The sequence below is a fragment of the Macrosteles quadrilineatus genome, unplaced genomic scaffold (genome assembly GCF_028750875.1).
Source record: "Macrosteles quadrilineatus isolate MER2022 unplaced genomic scaffold, UCM_ALF_1.0 Scaffold_2__2_contigs__length_208266976, whole genome shotgun sequence".
NCBI lineage: Eukaryota > Metazoa > Arthropoda > Insecta > Hemiptera > Cicadellidae > Macrosteles > Macrosteles quadrilineatus.
This window is the reverse complement of record NW_026542595.1, coordinates 4,547,272-4,574,711: the sequence shown is the minus strand read 5'-3', so window position 1 is coordinate 4,574,711 and position 27,440 is coordinate 4,547,272. Positions and strand designations below refer to the sequence as shown.

At 36.3% G+C, this 27,440-nt stretch overlaps 1 protein-coding gene across 1 annotated transcript in view; it reads left to right on the top strand.

The window, feature by feature from the left end:
• LOC128985644 (protein sidekick-like) overlaps positions 1–27,440 on the top strand; it is a 143,801-nt gene that overhangs the window by 101,228 nt on the left and 15,133 nt on the right. Inside the window, exons 3-17 of the mRNA XM_054405381.1 lie at positions 8,224–8,400; positions 11,865–12,081; positions 14,023–14,199; positions 14,742–14,950; positions 15,268–15,421; positions 16,108–16,235; positions 18,803–18,922; positions 19,745–19,900; positions 20,338–20,464; positions 21,204–21,493; positions 21,854–22,030; positions 23,669–23,974; positions 24,275–24,406; positions 24,768–24,947; positions 26,838–27,244. Of these exons, the coding sequence (XP_054261356.1) occupies positions 8,224–8,400; positions 11,865–12,081; positions 14,023–14,199; positions 14,742–14,950; positions 15,268–15,421; positions 16,108–16,235; positions 18,803–18,922; positions 19,745–19,900; positions 20,338–20,464; positions 21,204–21,493; positions 21,854–22,030; positions 23,669–23,974; positions 24,275–24,406; positions 24,768–24,947; positions 26,838–27,244 (2,957 nt within the window). The remainder of the gene's footprint in view (positions 1–8,223; positions 8,401–11,864; positions 12,082–14,022; positions 14,200–14,741; positions 14,951–15,267; positions 15,422–16,107; positions 16,236–18,802; positions 18,923–19,744; positions 19,901–20,337; positions 20,465–21,203; positions 21,494–21,853; positions 22,031–23,668; positions 23,975–24,274; positions 24,407–24,767; positions 24,948–26,837; positions 27,245–27,440) is intronic.

Below are 27,440 nucleotides of genomic sequence, written 5' to 3'. Positions count from 1 at the left end.
AATGACAAGGTTGGATTTCCTTTCTACACATAATTGTGTAACAATATTTATGATGATACCAAACCATTGTATACATGTCCACGCTGGGGAAGGAAGAGTTACGGCCCATGACCCCTGGACCATTACAGAGCCAATCCAAGCACAGAGGCTTCTCTAGTTCTACGAAATAACAAACGTAATCATTTTAAGACCAGGAGCGTTCATAATGAGTAGAGACGAATCGACAATCCCAGCTTCCACTCGCCTAGTAGCTGCTGGACCATTGTTGCTTGGCCTTGAAGCGTCTCAGTACATTGGACATGGTGCTCCAGTAGTACCACCTCACACCGGTGCTACCAGTCACTTAACCTATCCAGCCAACAACAGATTCAGATAATATACTAGTGCAGTTCTCACATTTATCACGAGCTATTGCTTTCTGGAGACGTGTGTACAATATAAATGTTCAATGTTTAAAACTACATCTGAACCTTACCTTTAGGTAATATCAGATTTTAGACTGCATAGCTTCCCAGACAATATGTTAAAATACTTGGGATAATTGACACACTGCCGAAGAAACCTAGTAAATGAATACACTTAACTTTAATTAAAAAACTTAGCTTTAGTGCAACTAAAATCTCCCCCTGATTGTGGTAAATGAGTAGAATCTTTGTAAAATCACTATTATAGGTCTAACATATATAAAGTTTTAAACTAATTCCACTATGTTTGTCAGTATAAAAATATGTTGTTATGGAATTCAGTGTAATTTATTTCTAAATCATAAACATCATATCCATTTAAACAAACTCATAAGATCGTTACTGTATTAAAATATAATAGCAATTTTGTTATATAAAGTGGCATAAAATATCACGAACGGTTAAACTGAACGGTATTGATTAAACAACTTGTTTAACGTTAAATCTAACTAACAAAATAATTACATGGTATATTTAATTGCTCATTCTCACCAAGACTTATCTCGCAACTCAGTATGGTAGACTCGGTTTGCGTGGTCTGCAGTGGTGTCCTCTGTACCTCCACTTGTCACCTAATTGTCTATTGTTCCGTCAGATAATGTCGCCTCGTAGCAACACAATTAACATCATCCGTTGCATTGATGTGTTCATGACAAAAAAGCCTAATTACAAATGCATAATGAAATGTTTATGTCGTACGATCATGAAAGTAACAGATCTGTTTCGTATTCGGTGAAACAGTTCTCATTTACCTTGTTTAAAACAAGAACCTTCATTTTATTTATTGACAGTACTTATTTTTGAAATTATTTCTTTCTTTGAAAGGTTTGTGTGTTAGATTTGAGTCGTTCGGGAATTGTCTATATACACAAAATAAACCGACGAAGATGGATGTGATGACTAATATCACCAAACTATTGGTGTAGGCCTAACTATTGAATAATATTTTTTTTCTCCTGGGTGATCAAATAATCCTTATGGTCTCAGCTGCTCTTGATCAATGGATTTTCAATGTAAGGTCGAGGCTCCGTTGACTACTGGACTTACTTGTTACAAGGATAGACAAGGAAACTCTTTCAGGTCAACCTCAAATTCTCTCTAAATCTATCATTTAATTCTTTCACCCTCCGCCCATCTACCGTGTGTTCTACACTGTTTATGCAGACATCCTCTGGCAGGAAGTGATCGAGTTACAAGGACCGCCCTCGCCCCCGCCCCTACCTCTACCCCTACCATCAGCGGGTCTGATGTCGCTCTTATCCGATGATCCAATTGATGGACCACAAGCCTCTTTGTTTAGTGTTTCACCCCTTCTTCTACCTCCACAGCTAGCAATGTGCTGTGCGTGACGTAATGCCGTCGTTCCTGTTAAATCGTTTAAACGATTTATGGTTCGAATTAAACATTCTTTAAGGTAAACAATACTCCAACTGTGAGAATGGTGCATTTACGATGCACATATTTGAATAATCAATTCAAATTTCGTTACTTTTTAATTGTTGCAAGACAATTGTATGCACCAAAATAATTAATTTTCATTATTAAACATTTTGAACCCTTATTACAATAGTTACTATCAAACTGCTGTACAAATAATGTTTGTGTAGTTTTCGTCCCTCCATAAAGTAGGTAGGCCTACTTTTTATTTAAAATATTCATATTCAAATTCCTGTGAAACAATATATGGCTTGCAATTAAATTAACACATCTTTTTAGACGCAATCAAACGGTTTAGTACCCTTCCATAACGTATGTTATATTCTATTCATACGTTGTATCAAAAACTATTCAGACAACAAGTATCTTTCAGATGTTAACTTTCAATTAAATAACTTCTAGATCACCATTTTACGTGTTATTGAATTTACAGAAAGCAAATAAAAATACATCTAAAACACTTGAAATATATATTTACACTTACACTCATAACCCACCCAATATGCAAATGACAAGAACCCGATGGCGTTCCTACTTCACCAACGTAGAAGAAATAACAGAAGAAACACCAGATAATAATCAATTGTCCTACATTTACAATACCAATTTCCACCATCTTGAGCGAAGCCTGAACTCTTGACTTGATGAATTTAATTTCTTCCTATTGATTGTTGCGACTCGGCGATCAGTTTAGCCACGATAGCTGTAATTGTTTAACTCTCAATAAAGCAATCAGCTGTTATCATTGTTGATCAGCTGATGCCGTACCACTTGACTGTTTCTCCCAGGACAATAATTACCCAGGTTCAGCAACATGCAGTTATCTTGTTAAGACATCCTCTCTTGAACTGATCAATTGGATTGACGGTCCCAGATGTTCTAATTGAGATCAGACCAAGTTTGACCGGACACGTGTTTGTATCATGTCCGCTGTCCGTAATTATTTAACTTGAGCTCACCCACCTCCGTAACCTTCTAAACGTTCGGTAATAGCTTGACTCTCATGCATTATACATTTTGAAATATTCATGGAGTAGTGTCCAACAAGAAAAATATAAATTTAATTACTTCAGAGATTTTATACTTAATCATTCGGGAAACTACATTGATTGTTTTTTTTTCTTTTATGTTTTAGTTTTAGTCGAGGTAGGCATATTTTCATGTCCACCATTGTAAGAATTTTATTCGTGTCCGCTTAATCTGTCAGTTATCATTTAGAAGCATTTTCGAAGAAAAGTCACCCCCTTCAGAACAATATATTGTGTTATAAGTAGACTAGTTACCTTTAGAGAAATTGTTGGCTAAGCTGATAAAACTAAATAGTTCAGAGTCTTCCATAAAGTATAATATGTTTTGTCCAAGTCTTTTGGTTTACAATATTTACCCAAAATAACTTGAATGAGTGCCATAATAATTATCAAAAATATAATAATTTTATAACGAACTGAAATTTGATATAATCAACAAAATTTTTTACTGTCATTGTGAAATTCGTCTTTAAAATTATGTATTGGATTAAGACTACTAAACTTTACTAAAACTGGTGTTTCAGTAGGGCAATATTGATTCCAGTGTGGGCAGATGACTTAAATGCATGGGATGAGTCCGCCTGGTGAGTATGCTGCGATTGTCATCTGTTTGCAGTACAGAGGATTATCTATACCTATTTTATTGTTCAGTAAAATGTAGTTCCTTTGTCTTTGCTACCATGAATTTCCAGGGATTTCCTCACTGGCACTTTATTCAGTACCGGAGTAGAATAAAATGCAATAGTTTATTACATACAAGTATTTTAATATTGTTTTTTAAAATAAAATCCCTAAAAGACTAATTTTACCAAATCCAACAACATTGTTACACTGCTGAATAGATATTTAAAATTAACCTTACTAATAATGTAAAATATAGTTAACCAAATATTTATAACATTTAATAAGTCGATAAGTAAAACTGATTTCCAAATCATAAACCTAGATTACATAGATTTTTTTACAATAAGAAATGTTGAAGAAATATCCTTATTGGCATTGTGTTAGTTATTGAATTTACTCTGTGGAAGTCAAACAGTTTCCTGATGTTATTAAGCCTCAGAGTTGCCGTTCTGCCCACTCAGGAAACAGCTGTCAGAATCCTATTTTCCTCTGCCGCATCGGAAGACCATTTTCCGCTTACAATCAATTATTGTCGTCCGGCCTCAGTTCGCGCTCTGGTTCGTCGTCCTCACATTTCTTGTGTCCCACAATTACCTCTGTAAACATCCGCTGCGATTGCCAGATCTCACGGAGTTGTTAAAACACCGTTTACATTTATTTATGTCACCTTTTCCGTTAAAACTTCAGTTGGGAATTGTTATACAGGCCTACAAACTACATATCAACTTGTATATGCTATACAGGATTTATATAATTCTATATTTTTACATGGGCTATAATAATTATGTAGTCGTATGAAATTAACTGAAAATGTGTTAATTAGGCTATGTTTTATTCTATTACGACGAGAAAGACAGATAGTGCTTAAATTTCCCAGTTTCGTGAATAGTGAATCCGTTGTAATTTAAAACAAATCGGTAGTCTACAATTCTTGATGAAAGGTTGTTTGTCTTCCGTCCTCTCTACTTCACGCAACATTCAATCAGAAACATTTTAATTGAACTCTCAAATCGCTGTCATTTCTTGTTAGTTATAATGAAATCATCATATAGTACTAAGTGACATCTAATAATAAAACAGAACCCAATTATTATGTACATATTTTTAATGTAGGCAAACACTTTTTTCCGTTACGTTTTGTTCAGCTCACAGCAAAGCAAAAGAGTAGTAAAGATATCCAACAACAATTGTTAGTGTTATATTTCCTGGGTTTTTTACCCAGGTTTCAATAAAATATTGAATATTGTGTTTTTAAATATTGCTTGTTATTCTGAGAGAGATCGAATTGGTAGAATCAAATTACATTCTTCACTTGAGTTGAGATGGAATCAGTTTACATTCTCGTCTCCGTGCCTCACGCCGCCGCGGGGAGCGCTGTGATGGCCGCGTCATCCAGCCGAAAAATTAATCGTAATATCCCTGGGCGATGTCAAGATAGAATTAATACCGCGTTATATGACTCAAATGAGTATCACGACAAGTAGCTCTGCTACGATATGACTTTACGATAACAAATGTTTTACTATGACACAGTGATGTTTGCAATACTATTGTAGTGTAGTGGGATTTTCTTTTGATTTATAGTTTTGACAGGTATCGTGTGATTTTTAGCAATATTATGTTTTCAGCACAGGCTTACGTGCACGATTTGGCTACAATGATTTATAAGTTTAACTTATTGACCTCAACATACTTTTTTGTTGCCTATATCTACAAACCGTGCTGACGTTGAGCTCAGTTTTAAACTGTAATGCACTGAAGAATCTGTAATTTCTTTTAGTCTAATTTATAGAGTTTAATAAGGGGTTCTGAATTAACATGTGTATTCGCGAAATAATTACGTATATGTAAAATCTTTATTTACATTAGGGAAGTCATGCTGTATTGTCATTATTTTTTTACTCTAGGAGACAATATACAAATGTAGGCTATATTTCCCAGATCAGGAAGGTCCCAGCAGGTCTCTCTCATATGATATTGTAAAGTCAGAGGATACGTTGGTGACAGGGCGTACGGGGAGAAATGTCTGCCATATCGACAACACATGATCACATATTTTTCGGCCTGGCTTTTCTCCAATTACAGATCTGATTTCTTGTCTCGCATTGCATTGTCTTTGGCTCCGTTTTCTCTCTTTCCAGAATATTTTTTTCAAAATCCAAACCCGTTTGTCCAGGTAAATGACCGACAATTTTGTTTTGTATAATTTGCCTGATACAAGATTTGCTTTGCAATGCATGAATTCTTTGACCATGAAAAAAGTTATGAATTATGCTTGAATTTTTCTATCTTGAATTTTCAAAATCATGAATAATAATTTAACCAATATACCTCTGAATTTGCTATATAAAAATATTTTATGTATTTCAAAACAGTACGAACATAACAAACACGAAGATAATATGTCTGGAGATGAAGTTCCACGATCAGAAACAATTGCTTAGTTCGTTTTAAATCATTTGAGGTCAAATGCTGATGATATCTGAGTCTTTCTAAGGACTGTATGTGTTTCAAAAAATCAATTTAAAAATATCATATTGTGGTAATATCAACCAGAATATTTTCATGCGGGAGGATAGAATAGGATATCCTAGGACGGGTGAGCGGGTATTTTGTTTTATTAATTGAAAAGACTGAATTAGACTAAATATATACTTTTTTATTCTTCGACAATTTTTCATTAGGAATAGCTCGACCTGTTTTCTTTTTAACTTCTGTTTTTATTGTATATATCTATAAATCACTCTAAAATAGTAGTTATTTTATTTATGAAATGTTGTTTAATAATAACACACAAAGAAACTGCCCCTTAATGTACATTTATGATATCAGCAAAACTTATATTTGTGTTGTGATTATAGGAGCACACCGACCATTATTTTAACTACCAATGAAAACCATGAATTCTGCATGAATTTGTTCATCATACTATGATGACAACCCTGTTTATTCTGTCTATGTTGTGCTCCTAAAACTAAAATTAAATCATTGGCCAAATCAACTGACGAATGGAATTGAGTTGTTTTAACCGGTAACTTTAATTTAATAAAAAATCTGCTATTTTACTCTTATGGTTTGAATGATAACTGTGACTGTGATTATTGAATCCCCTACAACTCATGTCCTATGTGTCTCCAGGTTATCCCCAGCCTCAGTACAGGTGGCTCAAGGATGGTGTGGAGTTGGGAGACTTCAGCACAGAACACTTCTACAGAATACACAACACCAGTGACTGTGATTATTGAATCCTCTACAACTCATGTCCTGTGTGTCCCCAGGTTATCCCCAGCCTCAGTACAGGTGGCTCAAGGATGGTGTGGAGTTGGGAGACTTCAGCACAGAACACTTCTACAGGATACACAACACCAGTGACTGTGATTATTGAATCCTCTACAACTCAAGTCCTGTGTGTCCCCAGGTTATCCCCAGCCTCAGTACAGGTGGCTCAAGGATGGTGTGGAGTTGGGAGACTTCAGCACAGAACACTTCTACAGAATACACAACACCAGTGACTGTGATTATTGAATCCCCTACAACTCATGTCCTGTGTCCCCAGGTTATCCCCAGCCTCAGTACAGGTGGCTCAAGGATGGTGTGGAGTTGGGAGACTTCAGCACAGAACACTTCTACAGGATACACAACACCAGTGACTGTGATTATTGAATCCTCTACAACTCATGTCCTGTGTGTCCCCAGGTTATCCCCAACCTCAGTACAGGTGGCTCAAGGATGGTGTGGAGTTGGAAGACTTCAGCACAGAACACTTCTACAGGATACACAACACCAGTGACTGTGATTATTGAATCCTCTACAACTCATGTCCTGTGTGTCCCCAGGATATCCCCAGCCTCAGTACAGGTGGCTCAAGGATGGTGTGGAGTTGGGAGACTTCAGCACAGAACACTTCTACAGGATACACAACACCAGTGACTGTGATTATTGAATCCTCTACAACTCATGTCCTGTGTGTCCCCAGGATATCCCCAGCCTCAGTACAGGTGGCTCAAGGATGGTGTGGAGTTGGGAGACTTCAGCACAGAACACTTCTACAGGATACACAACACCAGTGACTGTGATTATTGAATCCTCTACAACTCATGTCCTGTGTGTCCCCAGGATATCCCCAGCCTCAGTACAGGTGGCTCAAGGATGGTGTGGAGTTGGGAGACTTCAGCACAGAACACTTCTACAGGATACACAACACCAGTGACTGTGATTATTGAATCCTCTACAACTCATGTCCTGTGTGTCCCCAGGTTATCCCCAACCTCAGTACAGGTGGCTCAAGGATGGTGTGGAGTTGGGAGACTTCAGCACAGAACACTTCTACAGGATACACAACACCAGTGACTGTGATTATTGAATCCTCTACAACTCATGTCCTGTGTCCCCAGGATATCCCCAGCCTCAGTACAGGTGGCTCAAGGATGGTGTGGAGTTGGGAGACTTCAGCACAGAACACTTCTACAGGATACACAACACCAGTGACTGTGATTATTGAATCCCCTACAACTCATGTCCTGTGTCCCCAGGATATCCCCAGCCTCAGTACAGGTGGCTCAAGGATGGTGTGGAGTTGGGAGACTTCAGCACAGAACACTTCTACAGAATACACAACACCAGTGACTGTGATTATTGAATCCTCTACAACTCATGTCCTGTGTCCCCAGGTTATCCCCAGCCTCAGTACAGGTGGCTCAAAGATGGTGTGGAGTTGGGAGACTTCAGCACAGAACACTTCTACAGGATACACAACACCAGGAGGGAAGACGGAGGCAGATACCAGTGTGTGGCCAAGAATGACGTCGGCTCAATACTCAGCAAACCGATTGACGTCACAGTCGCATGTAAGTACTATCTGTAGTCTGCTTAGTGGTTCACATATGTGTTTACTAGTACAGTCAGTAAGTACAACAATTAAGGAACAGGTCGTATGGGTCAAATTGAAAAGAAACTCGACAATAACTTTTTTCAAAAAAATGTCTTGTCATCGAGATATTTCTCAAACACTAAATTAGCCCACATATCAAAACCAATGATTATTTTAATGCAATTAGTTTATTGCATACCTTCAATTCCATACCAAGTATCTTAATATAATATCTTCAATCGTTTTTGAGATTCAAATTTTTAGTTGAAAAAAAATTCCAGGTAACCTACCTTGGTAACTTGACGTTTTGTAAATTAATGTTATCGCACTGAGACAGACAAGTGTAGTTCATCCACAACACTACTTAGACACAGATTATTTCATAATTTATTGTTTGACATTGACTATGCAATTGTTTTTTATGTTTAATACTTGTAAACAGTATTGATATAATTTAGTTTAGATGAAAAAAGTATTTTGTAAAGGCCTGTAGTTTTTTTAAATTTAATATTATTAACAGGAAAATATTTTCATGACTGACAAGTTAACATCGTATTTTGGTTGAAACATGTCTAATGATATACTCTTAAAATGCACTCAGATTCTACTAAAGGTGGTGATGTCAATCAGTTTTGGACACAGCATAGCATATATCATCAGACAGAGTCTGTTAATAGATCAAAACTGATGATTGCAGTGTCCAATGAAAATCAATCATCATCAGACAGAGTCTGTTAAATAGATGAAATCTAATGTTTGCAGTGTCCAATGAAAACCAATCATCATCAGACAGAGTCTGTTAATAGATGAAATCTTATGATTGCAGGGTCCAATGAAAATCAATCGATCATTTGCCATCTGTGTACTCGATCTGCTGTCTTTCATATTGAGTTCAGTAAGAGTGTAATATTGAGACAGTAAAATTCATTCAATTAAATACATTTAATGTATTTTAAATTCATATCCTCTATTAATTTGAATATTGAGGCTTGCAAATAACAAAATGTATAAAATTAAACCCAACGCACATATTATATTATGCTATTGTGGACTAACAATAACTTGTTCTGGGGTATTGACAGTTTTTTTTGTCAGTCTCGGCATGCAATATAAGTTTAACTAATAGTAATGAGAATCCAGTAATTGATATAAACACAGTTAATTACTTCTCATCCAAACACTGTCATTATTTAGTAATTTGATATCATTGTATTCATATTGAAATTTGTTCACCGCATATTGTGGCTATATGCATATTTTTACATCCCTACACACATAATAGGATCGTTTTAAACAGTTTAATGTGACTTTTGAAATGGATTTTGTTAAAGGGGAAATAATTGTAACAAAGCTTGTGGAAATGAGAATAAAGCTATTATTCACAATGACATTGTGGCTTCATTTATTCGGTTGATTAATGAGAGCTCAAATAAAAATAACATTGTTGACCAATATCCAGCCTGTTATTATTGTTTTTTTCTAGTAATATGAAACCTTGAAAAGCTAAAGCCGCTTGGAAAGGAATAATGTTTTTAAAAAGCACAGTTTTTCTTGACTTAAAATTCTAAAATGTCATTTTAGGTATTATTATTAGGGCAAAAGGGAATCAGACTCAAGGTAATTTGTGTTTATATATTATTATTAATTTTCCTTTAGGTAATTTTAAAAAGCCTAAACGAATTTGTTTGATTTGACATTTTGATCATGTCAATTTATACAATAGTTTATTACACAATGTGTAGCAATTTTAAAATCATGCTTATTTAAACACCGAGTGGCTCCTAACAAACTTTGACCTGAACAGGTTCTAGTTTACAAATCTATTATTTATGAAGATAGGAACAGAAGTTTAAAAATCTCTGAGGCCTTGGTGTGATGGCCAAAGACAGATCAGACAGTGGCAAGTAGAAAACTGCTACAGCTGGAAATAGTTGAATGTATTAGGTTTGTGGGGCCATGAAATGTTGCTCCTTAGCAGTGCTTGAAGCAATCCTGGGTATGCTTTCACTGGGCCAGGAAGTTAGCTAGGAAATGTGCTGCCACGACAGACCTTAAGATGGAAGCAGAGGCAAGCTAAAGCCTTAGATAGGGCCTGAACTAAGGGATTATTCGAGCATGGATATGGAACTAGCTGCCCTAGATCTTAAGACCAAAGAATATGACTTAGGGGTTCCCTATCATGTTGCTTTAGATAACAGGAGTGGCTGACAAGAAGAGGAGCTCAAGATGGACAGGTCATGCCAAAGACAGAGAAGTTGAAAGCAAATTATTCATAACAATTATTTATAATTGTAAAATTAGCCCTTGGAAGCACAGCAATGGTTTTTCAGTCGGAGGTCTTGGCGATTAAGTGTTCTGCACAAACCCTCCCCAACAAAAATCTGAAGAAAAGAAAAATACTGATCCTCTCAAATAGCCAAGCCCCTACCAAGCCGCTGGAGTCATGTGTAACAAAGACACACACAGTAAAGGGGTGCAAAAGTACTCAAGGCTCTTTAGCAATACTAAACAAAGTAAAGATTGCTTGGATTCTGGGGCAGCCAGTAAGATCTACTTACAGGACCAGAGCCCTACTGCGGTGCCTCCATTTGCATTGGAGAATTCAAAGTCTGGAACTGGGAAAAAACCAGAAGGTTCTGGCTGGAGGACCAATCCGGGTCTAAGGATCTAAAAAACTACAAAGGAATGGAATACTGATAGACCCCTCAGAAAGGAACAGAAAGGCATACTGAGCCTTAAGAAGAGGCATATTAGACTGCTAACTGAGCATCGCCCAATAAGGAAAAACCTATGAATTATTGGGTAACACAGACAGACCAATGTAGATTCTGAGAAAATGAGTCAAAATCTTCCAAAGACTTGTGTCTGAAATGTCCGGCCCTGGCTCAAAAAAGGTTAATCTCTTTAGGAAGACCACCTGAGATGAGATCAAAAGGTCAAAGTTGTTAGGGATGAAATTCAATTATTTAGTTCTAATTTAACTAGTATCTAATAATTTAGTTTAACCAAATTAGTTAAACCATAAACCCATAGAATAAATATGGTATAGACCGACAGCAGTGCTGCGGTTAGCATATGTTCCGGCGTCCACCCTAGGAGTGCAGTATAGTTACAGCGCATACCACTGCAGGGTCTGCAAGTGGCATACGGCTTCTCGCCTGCAGCGGTGTGCGCCATAACTTCACGGCACTCCTAGTGGCACATCGCGAAACCTTCCTTTGATAGTCTATATTTATTCTATTTATCTATGGTTGAACCAACCAAATTTAGGATAGATAAACCCATATCTATTTAAGTCTGGGTATAGACACTTAATTCAATAAGCAATTGATCAGTGGTAGAGAGGATATACTATTCTATATCCTTTGATTTATCTTTTGCTTGAGGAACAGAGTTGCACCGTCTCCAGTTTGATTGTTATGTGTGTCTGTTTGTCTACAGATATGGGAGTGTTTGAAGACCAGAGTGAGCGCACTGTCTCTGTGTCACGGGGAGAAGCTGCAGTGCTGGAGCTTCCTCAGATCACCAGCCACCCTCAGCCCCTGGTCATCTGGCAAGCAGACGACGGGTCTCAGCTGTATGGCCGAAAATATGCAGTCACTCATCAGCATCAGCTGGTCGTCCTGTCAGTCACTGACAATGATCAGAAAGCATACAGGTAAACAACTGAAAAATAATAATAAAACTATTTATGAAGTTAGGGTAACTATAGTTTATATACAGGGTGACACAAAGGAACCGGACGTTTTTTTAACAGCTGTTCCATTGTTGTCGTACGTTGTAGGAAGATTGAGGTTATGTCATTACCTTCAGTAAGGCTTGCCATTTTTGTTGAAATGGCTTAGTGGACCCTAGACCATCGCGTTTTCGCATACGAAACTTCAGTCCAAAATGGTGAATCCGTCGACAAAACCCAGTGGGAATTTAGTCAACATTTTAATATTCAACGCCATGGAACGGTTTCAAGCCGAATTACGTTATTAGGGTGGGTATTAGGGTTCCGAACAACTGGAAATTTAACAAGAAAGAAACCACCAGGCTTCTAGAACTTCGAGAACACACGAAAACTTCGCCAGAGTGAGTGCAGTATTGAATGAATGTTTCCTAACAAGGTGATTTCTCTCTTTGGTGACATACCGTGGCCACCAAGGTCACCTGACTTGTCCTTTAGTGATTACTTCCTTTGGGGGTTCCTCGTTTTTATGCTCACTAACCACGCACTCTAGAGGATTTGAAGTTGGGAATCACAGAAGATATCAATGGCATTGAACAAGACCTCCTGACCGGAGTTACAGATGATTTTCAGACCAGAATGAACATTTGTAGATAAGTACATGGCCACCATATGCATGACGTCATTTTCAAAAAATGACTGTTTTGTAACAAATGGCAAATGTTTACCTCACTATGTACAGTATCAAAACCATTTTATTCCATGTAACTACTGTGTACTACTTATTTAAAAAACGCCCGGTTCCTTTGTGTCACCCTGTATTTGAAAAAAAAATATATCATATACCATTTGTTTGAAAAAATGTAATTATTCTCGTGATATTGACTTAAAAACATAAATTTACTAGTTTTCTAAAACTGGTAATTAAGTTTTTATGTCTTTTAGATGTAATGGGACAAATAAACTTTTGTTTTGAATATTTCTTTACTAATGGCGCTTAAAACTACTACTTAAAACAAATATATACACATTTTGGATGTACAATAACGTCTTCAGCTACAAACAATACATCCTTTGAATGAGCTTATCAGGTATTTGGTTATAATAGTGAATGAAGATAAGCATTCGACCTAATGTTATGTATTAAGGTACCAGCATAAAGTAAACAGAATGCCAAGAGTGAGATATGAGATTAAGTTATTCAATCTAATTTAAAAGTATAACCCAATTTACCCGTCTTTTATGGAAGGTAGTTGTTTTGTTTTGCATTCCATTTATCACAGTAAGGAGTATTTCCATTTAAACAAACTTGTTTACTGTACTTTTTCTCACTAATTATTCAAGCACTTGCAAACATTTTCATTCTAAACAGAATAAAGCTAGCATTGATTTATTTTAAGAAAAGGTCTCAACTTTTAACAATAATTTTGACTTCCATTGGTTGCAGTTTTTCTGTTGACAAAAGTTGTAATTAGAAAGATATGAATTGAAATCTATTCTGTTTTCTATCTATCCTGATTGATTTCTTACCTAATATCCAGACTGTTCCTACTCTAGTAATTTTTATGGTTTGCATATAATTCAGCTTCGATGTTCAATAAGATGTACAGACAACAATATAAATATATACTTCAGAGGCTAATTCATACTGTGGGTGTTGAAAGATTTATAACTTTGTAGTTTTGCTCCAATTTGAGATAAGACAGACTACTGTCTAGTGTCTATCCATTAAAATGATTTGCTTTAGTTATACTAGTGAATTAATTCATCAAAATTATTGTGACTTTTTTTCAATCTTTTACAAATTTGTTTTGTTTTGTTTCTAGTTGTTGTCTATGAGCTGTTTAGCTGAGATGCGTAGGTAATTTTCTATACCTCACACTGTGTTGTGGTTTAGCTAGTATTGACACACCAGTTATGTTTCAGAGCTCGCGCCACCAACACTCAGCTAGGCAAGGAGGAGAACAGTGCCTATGTCCGACTGGTGGTCCGGGGTGGAGACCCGGGAGGGGAGATTGCTCCAGAGATCATTGTCAGCCCTCGGGACTCCCACATCCTCAAGGATACCCTAGCCACAGAACTGCAATGTATAGTTAATGCGAGGTGAGTAGTTCTAAAGTTCTTGTCATTAATTTAAATTTGTTCTTAAATAAATAACTAGTCTTAATTTGTTTTAATGAACAGCTTTCCAAAGAATTTGAAGATTACAATTATTCCTTAAAGAATACCCACCCTTTGTTACAGAGTGATTAATTTGTTTTTGGACACCAAATATTAATGTTACATTGTAACAGGGCAATTCCCTTACAAATAGCCACGAATAAGAAATAGTCGTTTGTACATAGGTGATGTACAATAACATCTAGCAAAGAGTAAATGAACAATTGGTTTTCCTAGAATTTGAAAGTCAAATCTATATTTTGATGACCATATTTTAGATTATATTTTGTTTTCTCCTTATATAAAAATCTGTAATGTGTAAAGGTAAAATAATTTGAATTGTTACTTGTTCCATCCTATGGGTCATCAATTAGTACTACTTAAAAATATATGAATTTTACACTCATTTGATGATTTAGATATTTTTTAAATCACATTATAGTACTGACATACTACATTTAACTTGACCATTGTTTCCCTGCCAGGCCCCTGCATGAGCTGGAGACTCTATGGCTGAAGGATGGTATCCCGGTGGAGAACACTGGCATCAATCACAACCTGAACGACCCGTGGAACCGCACACTGAGTTTAGTATCTGCCAACCTCACACACACAGGCAGATACACCTGTCAAGCGAGGCTACGTAGCGGAGGCTTCCCTGCAGTCGAGGCTACGGCTCAGGTCACTGTGCTGGGTGAGTCAGGCTTACCGTGGTAACACAAAAACAAAGCCCCTCCATCTCTCTTGATCTCTTGCTTATATACCTCAGCTGCTCCTATTCTCTCCAGATCAAGAAACACCATTACTGCCCTGACCTTCCCCTTGGTTGTCCTCCTTCAGAATTTCTTTATTGTTTAAGACTTGTGTAATTCCTGTTTCCCTGAAATTGCACAGCTCCTCTAAATCTACGATTATTAATGTTATGTTTCCAAATGATACATTCATAGATGAACATATTGTAACCTGATGTCTAGTGTAGTTTGTGTATATTGTGTGGTGTTTGTTGTACAGAGGCTCCATCGTTTGTATCCAACCTGAGGCCTGAGACACTGGGAGAGTACGGCAACACTGTGAAGCTACCTTGTGAGGCCAATGGGGAGCCAGCACCATCCATACAGTGGCTACACAACGCCATAGACGTCATGAGCTCCACCCACAGAGACAGGTAATGAGACCAAGGCAGCGGTCCAGTTCTATTCGTTGAATTCATAACAATTCAATTGTTGGCTTTATGTTTATTCACCACCATTTAAACATTACCATTGACTTGAGCTGACCCTCTCCCTTCACTCAAATTAAAGGGAATTGGTTTTGTTCCAACTACAATTTGCAATATAATCTAATGGCATACCCACATGGACTAGCTGCAGCCATTTTTTATTTTTTTATTTTAAAGAACATAGTTGGATGAGCTACAGACTAAAATTCCATTTCCTTCTATAGTTTTTTGTCACTGTGATGTGGTAGTTTATGTATCATAAAAGATGCTATATAGAAGTTGTTTTTGCCAACCTGGTCGATAAATCTGTATATTTAACAGTAAATTACACTTTAGTGCCCTCTGTCAGTGGCTTGATTCAGCTTTGTTTATTTTTATTCTAAAACTAGTTTTAACTTTAACCAGAATAGAAAGTTTTGTTATATCCATTGTCAAGTAAATAATTTAATTCCCAGTTTACCTATCCAACCTAACTTGCTGTGAGTTTAAAGGATTGAAGTAAAAGATTATGTAGCCAATTATTAGTAAAGAACCCAGTACTGGTACCCAATAACAAGTAGAAGCTATCCTGGTGAGAAATAGCTAGGTACCATCTATGAGGTACAAAACCAATATATGGGTGTATTGTCTAGATATATGGTGGAAGAAGACAAGTCCCTGGTGATAAAGAAGCTGAGGATGGAAGACACGGGGATGTACCAGTGTGTGGCGACCAACGAGGCTGGCAGCGACTTTGTCACTACCTGGCTCAAAGTGAAAAGTAAGTCTATCAGGAGGCTTATTGTATTCACTGTTATAAGTCATGTAATTATTGTATTACTTTCAATGAAAATTAAGCTATTTATTTATACATGATAAAAATGAGTTGATTTGAGCCTATATTAAAGTCAGGTAGACCTACTTATCAAAATAAATTTTTCCACTTAAAGAAACCTCATCAAACATTGAACAAAGGATGTAAACTGCCACTTACAACCTTTATTTTGTACCTTAGTACTACACACACAAAAACAGTTGTTGTAAATAACATAAAACAAAATTTTATAATGTAGCAACTACAACATGTTTTTTGTGCGTAAATAATTTGCCAGCAAACAATCGACATAACAACACTTGTCTGCTCAAGATAACATACATTAATTTACCTCTTACACAAAAAATTACTCTTACTCTTACCCAAAAATGATTCTATTTTTCTTACTATTTAGACAATCGATCATATGAAGAGTACAGCACATAATGAGTACATGTCTTCATACATCTCTTTACAAAGTGTATCTAGACTGTTACACTATACTTAATGTGTTTGAGTATTTTTATAATTTATTTTATTACATAAAACTGCTGTATCATAACATGCTTTTTCTTTTGAATTTTAATTTTAAATCTTCCTAGACGTCTGTTAAACAACATAAATTGCATAAAATGAAACATTATCAGTGACATTTTCCTTTGAGTGAACAAGCTTTGATGTACAGTTTTGTGCTTCTGCTTATTAACATGCTTTGATATTTATTCTAAATTATTATACATTATTCAACTATTTCCATGTATATTTCTTGTGTCAGAGATGTATAATAACACACTTTAGTCTAAGTCTTGCACTGTACGCTTCTTAAGCGAACGTGTGGAGTGAGTAGTTTTGGAACATTTTATTCCCACAGAAGTGTGGCGCCGTGCTCGTTGGATTGACCGAGCAGTTTCTCGACTACGACAGTCAGATTTACGTCGAGCTCCTCGTCGTAAGCTGCTAAACATTGTTGTTGCTCACGTTGCTTTGCATGAACCTCCATCAATAGCCTAGCCCCATCCCTTCCACTTTTGAGTGTTGAGTGTTTGCACTGGATTTTTTATTTTCATTCTGATTGTCTTTTGTTTTTTTAGCATAGTTTATTTTTTTCAATTTATTTTATTTTATGAAGTTATAAATTGTCATTGATGATCGTTTGGTTATTATATTTGTTTACTTAAGATTATTGGACCAAGTAATTTATTCTGGTTACACTATTGAAACAAACAATAAAGAATTTTTCAATTCAAATTAAATATTTTCTTTATCAGTTAGGCAGCCTACTTTTTTTAGAACTGGTAAAGATAACCACTTTTCTTATAGAAATCAATATTAGTTTAAAATCAATCCTTGAAAAATCATTTAAATAAATCGACCTTGGATATTTTTGTTCTTTGAATGGTATAATTTTTATACCTTTATTTTTTGCATTTAGCATTTTTTTAGGTAGAGTTGGAGTAACAAATAGATTTTAGTTAGTGAGAAATAATTCCACCACGTTTCTAGTTAGTTTAGCGAATATAATTTTAATTACTTAATTACAATTATTTTTACATTTTGACAATGTGTTTTGCATGGCACTTACTTTAACATTTCATTTTGAACGTAATTATTATGCTTTCATACATATATCAGCCTTTCTCAATTTAACTTTTTTACCTTGATGAATTTTTGTTGAGCTACTCTAACAATTGTAACAATTCAATCAATAAGTCAATTAATTTAAAATAGTTGAGTTTAGATTTAAAACATATGTTTTAAAAATACTTTTTCATCACTCCGTAACAAAAGTAACTATTTTCGATAACAGCTGACATCAATAAAAGTAGTTGTTTCCCAAGCTCTAATTTAGGACGAAGTCGCTCTAAATTTACTTTCCCTCGCTCTCAATTAGTTCTCCATTTATTCACTATGCGCGCTAGTGTTTTGTTACGGTTTAATTTAATGATGTGAATCAGCTGTGTGTATGGTTGAAAGTTGTTTAATTCTTTTATTTTGATGTTTAAACAAAATTTATAAAAAAAAACGTAGGCTTTAGAATATTTTCTCCTATTTTTTGTTTTTAAAATTAATCAAAAATAAACCTAGGATTCCTTTTAAGTTTTAAAAGATTTTGTTTTATTTTGATGTTCAATCTAATTAATTGAGAAATAAAACAGTTCAATATTACTGAGGTCTGCTATTCTCTGTTTGTGTATTTTTACGTTGTGATGAAAAGTATCGTTCATAACTCGTACCGAAAGTTATTATCCGGCACTTGCTCCATTATTCCCGTCCTCGGCTTCACCTCGTACGTAAAAATAACTCTCACATACATACTCTCGCACGTGAAATTGGGGTTCCCTGTGTTCGGCTTCGCCTCACACAAAAACTTGAGCGCGCGCCGGAAAATGCCACTTTCGGTCCTAGTAATGAAATATGCTATTACACATTTATTTGTGCCTTCAAAAACACAAGACTTACTTATTTTCCTGTACCATTTACTTACTCCTATATGATACTCTAGTCTAGTACTGACATGGTGTATGTTTGCACAGCCTCTGCTCCCATCATGGAGACTCCACCTCAGAATGTGACAGTGTTGGATGGCAAGGATGCTATCATCTCCTGTAGAGTAGCTGGAGCACCCACTCCCAACATCACTTGGTACTATCAAGGTATATACTCCAACATTACAACTGGAAAATGTAAAACTCTTAATGATGCGAGGCAGATTAACCTATTCAAATTTCAATGTTTTTACAAACAAATGATGCTGCCTTCTTTTTCTATGAAATATAAATTGGTGGAATTATTAAAATATTTCATCTTAGTTTATATCGCAACAAACCAGGCTGACAAACCTCATCGAATTTATAATATTTACAAACCAACGTGTTTTCTTATACAGAATTTCCAGGAATATCTAAATTGGTTTGATTTGAATCATCGATAAACCAAAGATTAGTTTGTATCACAATTTACGAACATATCTGGGTCCACAGTACACAAAGAAGGTTCAAACAATTTAAAATTGATTTAATGAATTCCCAACAATTATTGAGAATTCCTACTTAGCCTATTTTACTCAGTGAAATAGCAGTGCTTTGTTACTCTGTTAAGTTTAAGAATGTGAAATTTGTATTTAAGGGCTAAGTAATACTTTTTATCTGAGTTACGTCAACCTCTACAGAAGCAATTTATCTAAATCTGAAAACTATGTATGCCACTGAAGAGAATTTCTTACATCAATATTAATGTATATTCCAATGCAACTATTTTTAAATGCTGGAAATCCCTAAAATCAATGGAAACCAGCTTAGTTCCACAAGTTGGTATAATGTAGGTTATACACATAGGAATTATATGAACATTGTGAAATGAAAAAAAAACATTTGAACCTATTTACTTTAACATTAAACTAAAAGCAGAAGTTTTTTATCATTTCGTCATTTCTGAAAATTTAGTTGTTTTCATGATGTTGTAAATGTTTGTTGCAGACTCCCAGCCTGTAGAGTTGAGTGGTCGTCTGCAGGTGCTGGAGTCAGGAGATCTGCTAGTGGCCGCAGTGAGGGAGTCAGACGCTGGCAAGTACGCTTGTGTCAGGGCCAATGAGGCTGGCCAGGTCTCTGCGGCTGGCTACTTGTCTGTACTAGGTAAGTCACAACAACAATTATATCCTATAAACTAAAGATTTGTTGTTGTAGATCTCTATACCTTTGACTATTGATAAAAGGAGACACCCCATTCCTATTTTAACTATATAGAAATTTATAAAAATGGAACAGTTGAATGTGCCACTGACAGAGTGTGGCGCTGGTGTCAAACATTAAAACAAAAAAAGAAAGAACAACTAATTTTAAACCATATCATCTTTAATATTACACCAAAAAATGCCATAAAGGAGGTATGAAATGTTGACAGCAGCACATTCAGTGAGTGGCTCATGATCTGTTAGAACATTAAATTGGCTACAGTTGGTCCACATAGAGGGGATGTGTACTTCAAATTTCAAAAGTCAATAGTTATATCAAACATTGATTCAACATAATTAAACTTATTACTATTTTAAATGGATAATGTTTATTTGCAGTGAGGACTCAGATTATCCAACCCCCAGTGGACACCAGAGTTTTGCTTGGCAACACAGCTACTCTACAGTGTAAAGTGTCCAGTGACCCCTCAGTGCCTTACCAGATAGACTGGTTCCATAACGGGCAGTAAGTAGAAGTGGTTGTGCATGGATCATAAAAAATCTCATTAAAAAACTTATAAAATAAGGTTTTAGATTATTAGGATCTTTATTGTGATAGCAGAATTACCTGAATGGAGAAGAAGAACACACTCTGACACAATAAAACAAAATTCTTGACTTAAAAAATAGAATACATCACTGTTAATGACAACATATTTATTAACCAAAGAAGGTTTCAGTGGGAATGAGAGATTTCTTCCAACTTAAACTTTCCTTGGTAAAAAATGTTATCAGTAGCTAGTGAGATATAAAACTCGTTTTGTGCAATATAGTTTTTTTTTTTGTGTGTCTTGTGTTAGAATTGGCTCTTACCTATTTACATAAGCCATATCTTTAAAAAAATCCTTATTCCGAGCAATTGTGTTAATATTTTAAAGTTAATCCAAATAAGATATTTTCAATCTTCTATTAAAAATTTGCTCTTAAAATTTCAGGTTCAGGCTAGTGTATGTTTCAGATAGGTTAGTAGTGAAGGTACTTTTAGTTTTTAAATCTTTGAATTTACATATTCTATTAATCAGTTTTAATCTTATTATTTCTAGAATGAATGCTTAGGCCTCTGAGAAATATGTTGCAACATTTTAAAGAATAAATATTGTTCAAATGATTTTTTGTAGAAATTTCTTCTGTACAAAGATTGTTTTAGTTACTAAACTAAATTATCAGTAAATTATGTGGGAACTAATGATAGCTTGGTTTTCCAGACCTGTAGGTGTGGGGTCGCAGCGTGTCAGTGTAGCAGGGGACGGCACTCTAGAGATACAAGCTGTGAGAGCCGCTGATGTAGGTGATTACACCTGCGCTCTGGTGTCCCCGGGGGGCAATGAGACCCGGACAGCACGGCTCAGTGTTATAGAGCTGCCCTTCCCTCCCACCAACCTCGTGGCTACCAGACTGGACAACCGAGCCATCAACCTCACCTGGGCACCTGGCTTTGACGGCAATAGTGAGATACTCAAGTACATCGTGCAGCGGAGAGAAGTCTCTGACCTGGGTGAGTTTACTTTACACAACCAAAATACGGTGATTAAAATACAACATTTTTATGATTTGTGTAACCAGAAATCTTTACATGAAAATTAAAAATAAAGCATTTTCTAATGTGTTGGTTTGCTGATAAATTTGTGGCAAGTCGATTCAAGCATATCAAATCAGTCTTTAGAGAAATATTAATATTGTCCTCTATACAGTTAGGGTAATACAATATCAACAAGAATAATTAGAAACAAATTTAAATGTAGATCTTGCAATTGATAATTGTTATAAACTCCAAGCCAACTTCAATAGATAACTTTGACTTTGACTCTCACATTACACATACGATTTACAAACTAATCAATTCTACTCATTCCAGGCCCAATCACAGACAACTGGGTGACAGAGCTTAGCAATGTGTCTGCCAGTCATCGTTATGTCTTGCTGCGGAACCTCAAAGCTGCTGCTTCGTACCAGTTCAGAGTCAGCGCAGTCAACAGTGTAGGGGAGGGGTCACCCTCAGACCCTTCTAATGTCATCGCTCTTCCTCAAGAACGTAAGTTTACAACTCAACTGTTTTGTTTGATTTCATTAAGATTTTTAACATTCTTAGTAGGGATGGACGGGTCCCGAAATTTCGGGAATTTTTCGGGAAAAAAATATTCCCGATTATCGGGACGGGATTACATTTGACTCGGGAATTTTTCGGGACGGGATTTGGTCCGATCGTCGGCGATTTTTCCGCTTCGCGAGTGCCGATAACGCCGTTATTGCGAGCGATAGGTCCGCGAACGCAGGAGACGAAGTCATACCGACGATCGCGCCGTGACCGCGGAGTTCTACTGACGATCGCGCCGTGACCGCGAGTCATACCGACGATCGCGCCGTGACCGCGAGTCATACCGACGATCGCGCCGTGACCGCGAGTCATGACGACGATCGCGCCGTGACCGCGGAGTCATACCGACGATCGCGCCGTGACCGCAAGTCATACCGACGATCATGCCGTGACCGCGAGTCATGACGACGATCACGCCGTGACCGCGGAGTCATGCTGACGATCGAGCCGTGATCGCGAGTCATACCGACGATCACGCCGTGACCGCGAGTCATACCGACGATCGCGCCGTGACCGCGAGTCATACCGACGATCGCGCTGTGAGCGCGAGTCATACCGACGATCGCGCCGTGACCGCGTGTCATGACGACTATCGCGCCGTGACCGCGGAGTCATACCGACGATCATGCCGTGTTCGCGAGTCATACCGACGATCATGCCGTGACCGCGAGTCATACCGACGATAACCCCGTGACCGCTGAGTCATACCGACGATCGCGCCGTGACCGTGGAGTCCTACCGGCGATCGCGCCGTGACCGCGAGTCATGACGACGATCGCGTCGTTACCGCGAGTCATACCGACGATCGTGCCGTGATCGCGAGTCATTACGACGATCTCGCCGTGACCGTGAGTCATACAGACGATCACCCCGTGACCCGCGAGTCACAAGTTACTATAGGTACCTGTAAATTGTTACCCATTTTTTGGTTTTTATAGATCAGTGCCACAAATGGTAAAAATTGATTTCGTATGTCTTTTTTTGGTAACTGCAATACAGTACTTTCTTTTTATGCACAAAAAAAATCCCGTCTCGTCCCGTCCCGAATTTCGGGAAGGAAATAAAAATCCCGTCCCGTCCCGTCCCGAACTAAAAATTCAATCCCGTCCATCCCTAATTCTTAGACATTTTAAAATTTGTTGATATTTAATGTGTTTGGTTTTATTATTGTTTTAATTTATAAAATTATATTAGCTTTCATGAAAAACGAACAATGAATTAAATATGATAATTTTATAATCATTCTCAAAATAAATTGGTTGATTTGTTTAACTGTAAAATAAAGTTTAAAAGTGTTCCAATTAGGACTTTCAATCTGTTTCTTGTAGGTAATCCCTAATTTATACACAAATCAGAGAGGGATCATGGAATTATTTTATAAGGCTTTAAACTTAATTATTGAAATGTTTTTAGGATTTATTTATTTGCTACTCAATAGTAGTTAATAAATATGAATTAAAAAACCTAACAAATATTTAAGTAAATGTAAATTCTAATAGCATTAGTAAAATATAACGGTAGGCCTAAGCTTTTTTAAATCATCAAAATAATTAACATTGTTCTGTAATTTTGCAGCACCGTCAGGGCCTCCTATAGGGTTTGCAGGATCAGCCAGGTCATCATCAGAGATCATCACGCAGTGGCAGCCCCCCATAGAGGAACACCGCAATGGTCAGATCCTGGGCTATGTGATCCGCTACAGACTCTACGGCTACAATGAGAGTCCTTGGAACATCCGCAACATCACCAATGAGGCTCAACACAACTACCTGGTACAGGGGCTGATCACATGGAAGGACTATGTGCTGCAGATTGCTGCTTACAACAACAAGGGAGTGGGAGTGTACAGCGACGGCATCAGGATCAAAACCAAAGAAGGAGGTGAACTGCTTTACCAAACTTCCTTCATAGATAATTTGAGCATTTAAAAAATACATGTTAAAAAAAAGAATTGTTATTGAGGGTCTTGTTATTAAGGTTCTACTGTATTACAGTTTATTTTTCAAGCTTTTTAGAATGTAATCGAAAGTACAATCAATGGGACCGATTTTTAATTATTTCAACACTGTAGAATATTAACCTAAATGATATAATAATATAATGTAAAATATATTACGTTATATTGTAATATATTTATTTCCCTGTTTTCGCACATATATTTATCACAACTTGTGTTGACAGTACCTGAGGCCCCACCCACTGATGTCAAGGCTGAAGCTGTCAACTCTACCGCAGTACAAGTCTGGTGGAAGCCTCCTCACCCGCAGAAGATAAACGGAATTAATCAAGGATACAAACTGCAAGCGTTTATTGGTAAATATTTATTTCCTTGTGAAATTAAGTCTCTAGTTGAGTTAAGAAGATCAATCACTTTTAAAACACTTTGGCATAATAATAATTTAATGTTGTTAAATTAGTTATATTGATAAAATATTATTAATAAATTATTAAATTTAGCTCATCTGACGACACAAAATTTAGCGAAGAGTTTGAAAACTGTTATATGCAATTTTGTAATATATCTTTTGACACCTTCTTGATTTACTGTGGAAACTACCAACTAACTATTGAGTAAATAATTGAGTAGTTTTTTGTTTTGCCCCTTTTATCACTTTCAAGATATATCTAATTTCTTTTGTAATAGACCATTTACAATGCAACTGTGATGTTACAGGTGGGGGAGTCAGCAGAGTGATGACAGTTCCACCAAGTCTGTTTGACCCGTTGGCTCAACAGAGTGCTGTCATGTCTGGTCTGCGTAAGTTCACCAGTTACAACTTGACAGTCCTGTGCTTCACAGACCCTGGAGATGGTCTGCCCAGTAACCCGGTGGAAATTACCACTCAGGAGGATGGTGAGGTTTATATTTGTATTGAAAATAAAATTTGTCTACGTTGTCATACAAAGTGGCATTTTATTTACTTGAATTAGTTTGCAATGTTTCCAACATTTACATTTTACTTTGAAAACATTTGATGTTTTCAGTACAATTTTTTCACTTTGGATGACAACTGAACAAAATAAAATTTATTATGATAAAATTTTAATTTTTAGTTGAATAATAATCAACAGGAAATGACCCTTATGAAGGTTTCAATTGATTCTTAAATAAGTAAAATGTTATATACAGGGTGAGTTTTTATTGTCCCCCCCCCCAACTTTTTTCTACATTTTTTCAAATATCAATCCCAGACCACTTCCAAACATTGTTGGGTAGTAAGTACTTCATTTTGACAAGGTGGCCATTTCCGGCCGCCATCTTGGATCCGCCATATTGGATGCAAAATTTTTTTTTCAAATGTAAAGGTGGGGTTGTGACCCATTATTTCAAACTAAATTTTTACCCTGATTACAATGCCGCAAACCGTTTAAAAAAATCTTGATTCATTCTAAAGTTATGAGGGCTTTTTAAAACTTTATTTTTAGCCCATTTTAACATTGTGCATTTACAAACTAAGACCATAATCTCAAAATAGTGCTAGATAAAGATAAGTATACACTACCAGTAATTGTCGACCTATTTTCACTTGGTTATGACTGATGTATTTTTTTCGGCCGCCATCTTGGATCCGCCATTTTGAAATGTGATAAATTATTTTAAATATGAAGGGGGCGTTGTGACCTATCATTTCGAACTACTTTTTTAAGCTGAACTTAATTCTATGATCCGTTTTTCATTTTCATTTTTTGATTTTGAAATATTGACATTTTTAACAAAAAAATTTCAATATTTCATAAATAAAACTTGATAACAAAAAATGGGTTGCGGCATTGTCTTTAGCTTAAAAAAGTAGTTCGAAATGATGGGTCACAACACCCCCTTCATATTTAAAATAATTTATCACATTTCAAAATGGCGGATCCAAGATGGCGGCCGAAAAAAATACATCAGTCATAACCAAGTGAAAATAGGTCGACAATTACTGGTAGTGTATACTTATCTTTATCTAGCACTATTTTGAGATTATGGTCTTAGTTTGTAAATGCACAATGTTAAAATGGGCTAAAAATAAAGTTTTAAAAAGCCCTCATAACTTTAGAATGAATCAAGATTTTTTTAAACGGTTTGCGGCATTGTAATCAGGGTAAAAATTTAGTTCGAAATAATGGGTCACAACCCCACCTTTACATTTGAAAAAAAAATTTTGCATCCAATATGGCGGATCCAAGATGGCGGCCGGAAATGGCCACCTTGTCAAAATGAAGTACTTACTACCCAACAATGTTTGGAAGTGGTCTGGGATTGATATTTGAAAAAATGTAGAAAAAAGTTGGGGGGGGGGACAATTAAAACTCACCCTGTATAAAATTAATTAAGGATATTTTAGTTTGATGACGAGGTTATCATTCATTTATGAAGATGATTAACAGTATGTAAAATTGTAAATGGATAGAATTTTTTTTTTTTTTTTGCTAAATTTGTTTGAAATGACATTGTTTATTATGTGCACATGAATGTCGCTGTCAGGCACAAAACATATTAACGTCAATGTTGTAGGCCTAAGTATGTTTGTTGACCACAATATTTTTTCTCAAACTAATAATAACTGTTTATTACATTAAAATCTGTAGACAAAATATAAAATGCAATTTGAGATCAAAATTTTATAAATTTGACTCCCAGCAATATTTGTGCGTCCACATTTTTTTAGTTTAAAAAACTGCCACTTTGGCCACAAGTTGCTCAAATAACTATTTTGTTAGAGAAAATGACAATTTGACTAATTTTATTCTCCACTCCCAGTTCCAGATGAAGTAGGAGGTCTACAGTTTGAAGATGTGTCGGACAGAGCTGTGAAGGTTGTGTGGCTGCCACCAGAGAGAACCAATGGTATACTGACTGGTTACACACTCAGCTACATGGTCAAGGACAAGCCTGATACTCTCAAGACTGAGAACTTCACAGCAGACACTCTGAGTGTGATGGTGACACAACTGCAGGCCACAACACACTACAGGTTTGAGGTGAATGCTTGGACCAGTGTTGGCGCAGGGCCTAGACGAGTAGCCACCATACAGTCTGGTGTAGAACCTGTACTGCCCTCTCCACCCACCAAACTGGCTGTCACCAACATCGAGGCGTTCTCTGTTGTGTTGCAATTCACACCCGGGTTTGATGGCAATTCCTCCATCACCAAATGGATTGTCGAGGTAATGATTTGTTTACACACAAAATGTAATTACATTTAAACAATATTGCATTAATTAGCAATATTAACTTAGATAAATACTACAATCTATTAAAGTTTATTTAATAAGTATTTATATTATCCCTAAGGAGATAAAATAAATAATAAAATAATAAACTTTATATTGCTTGTTTACTGATGTTATTGTCATGAAATTC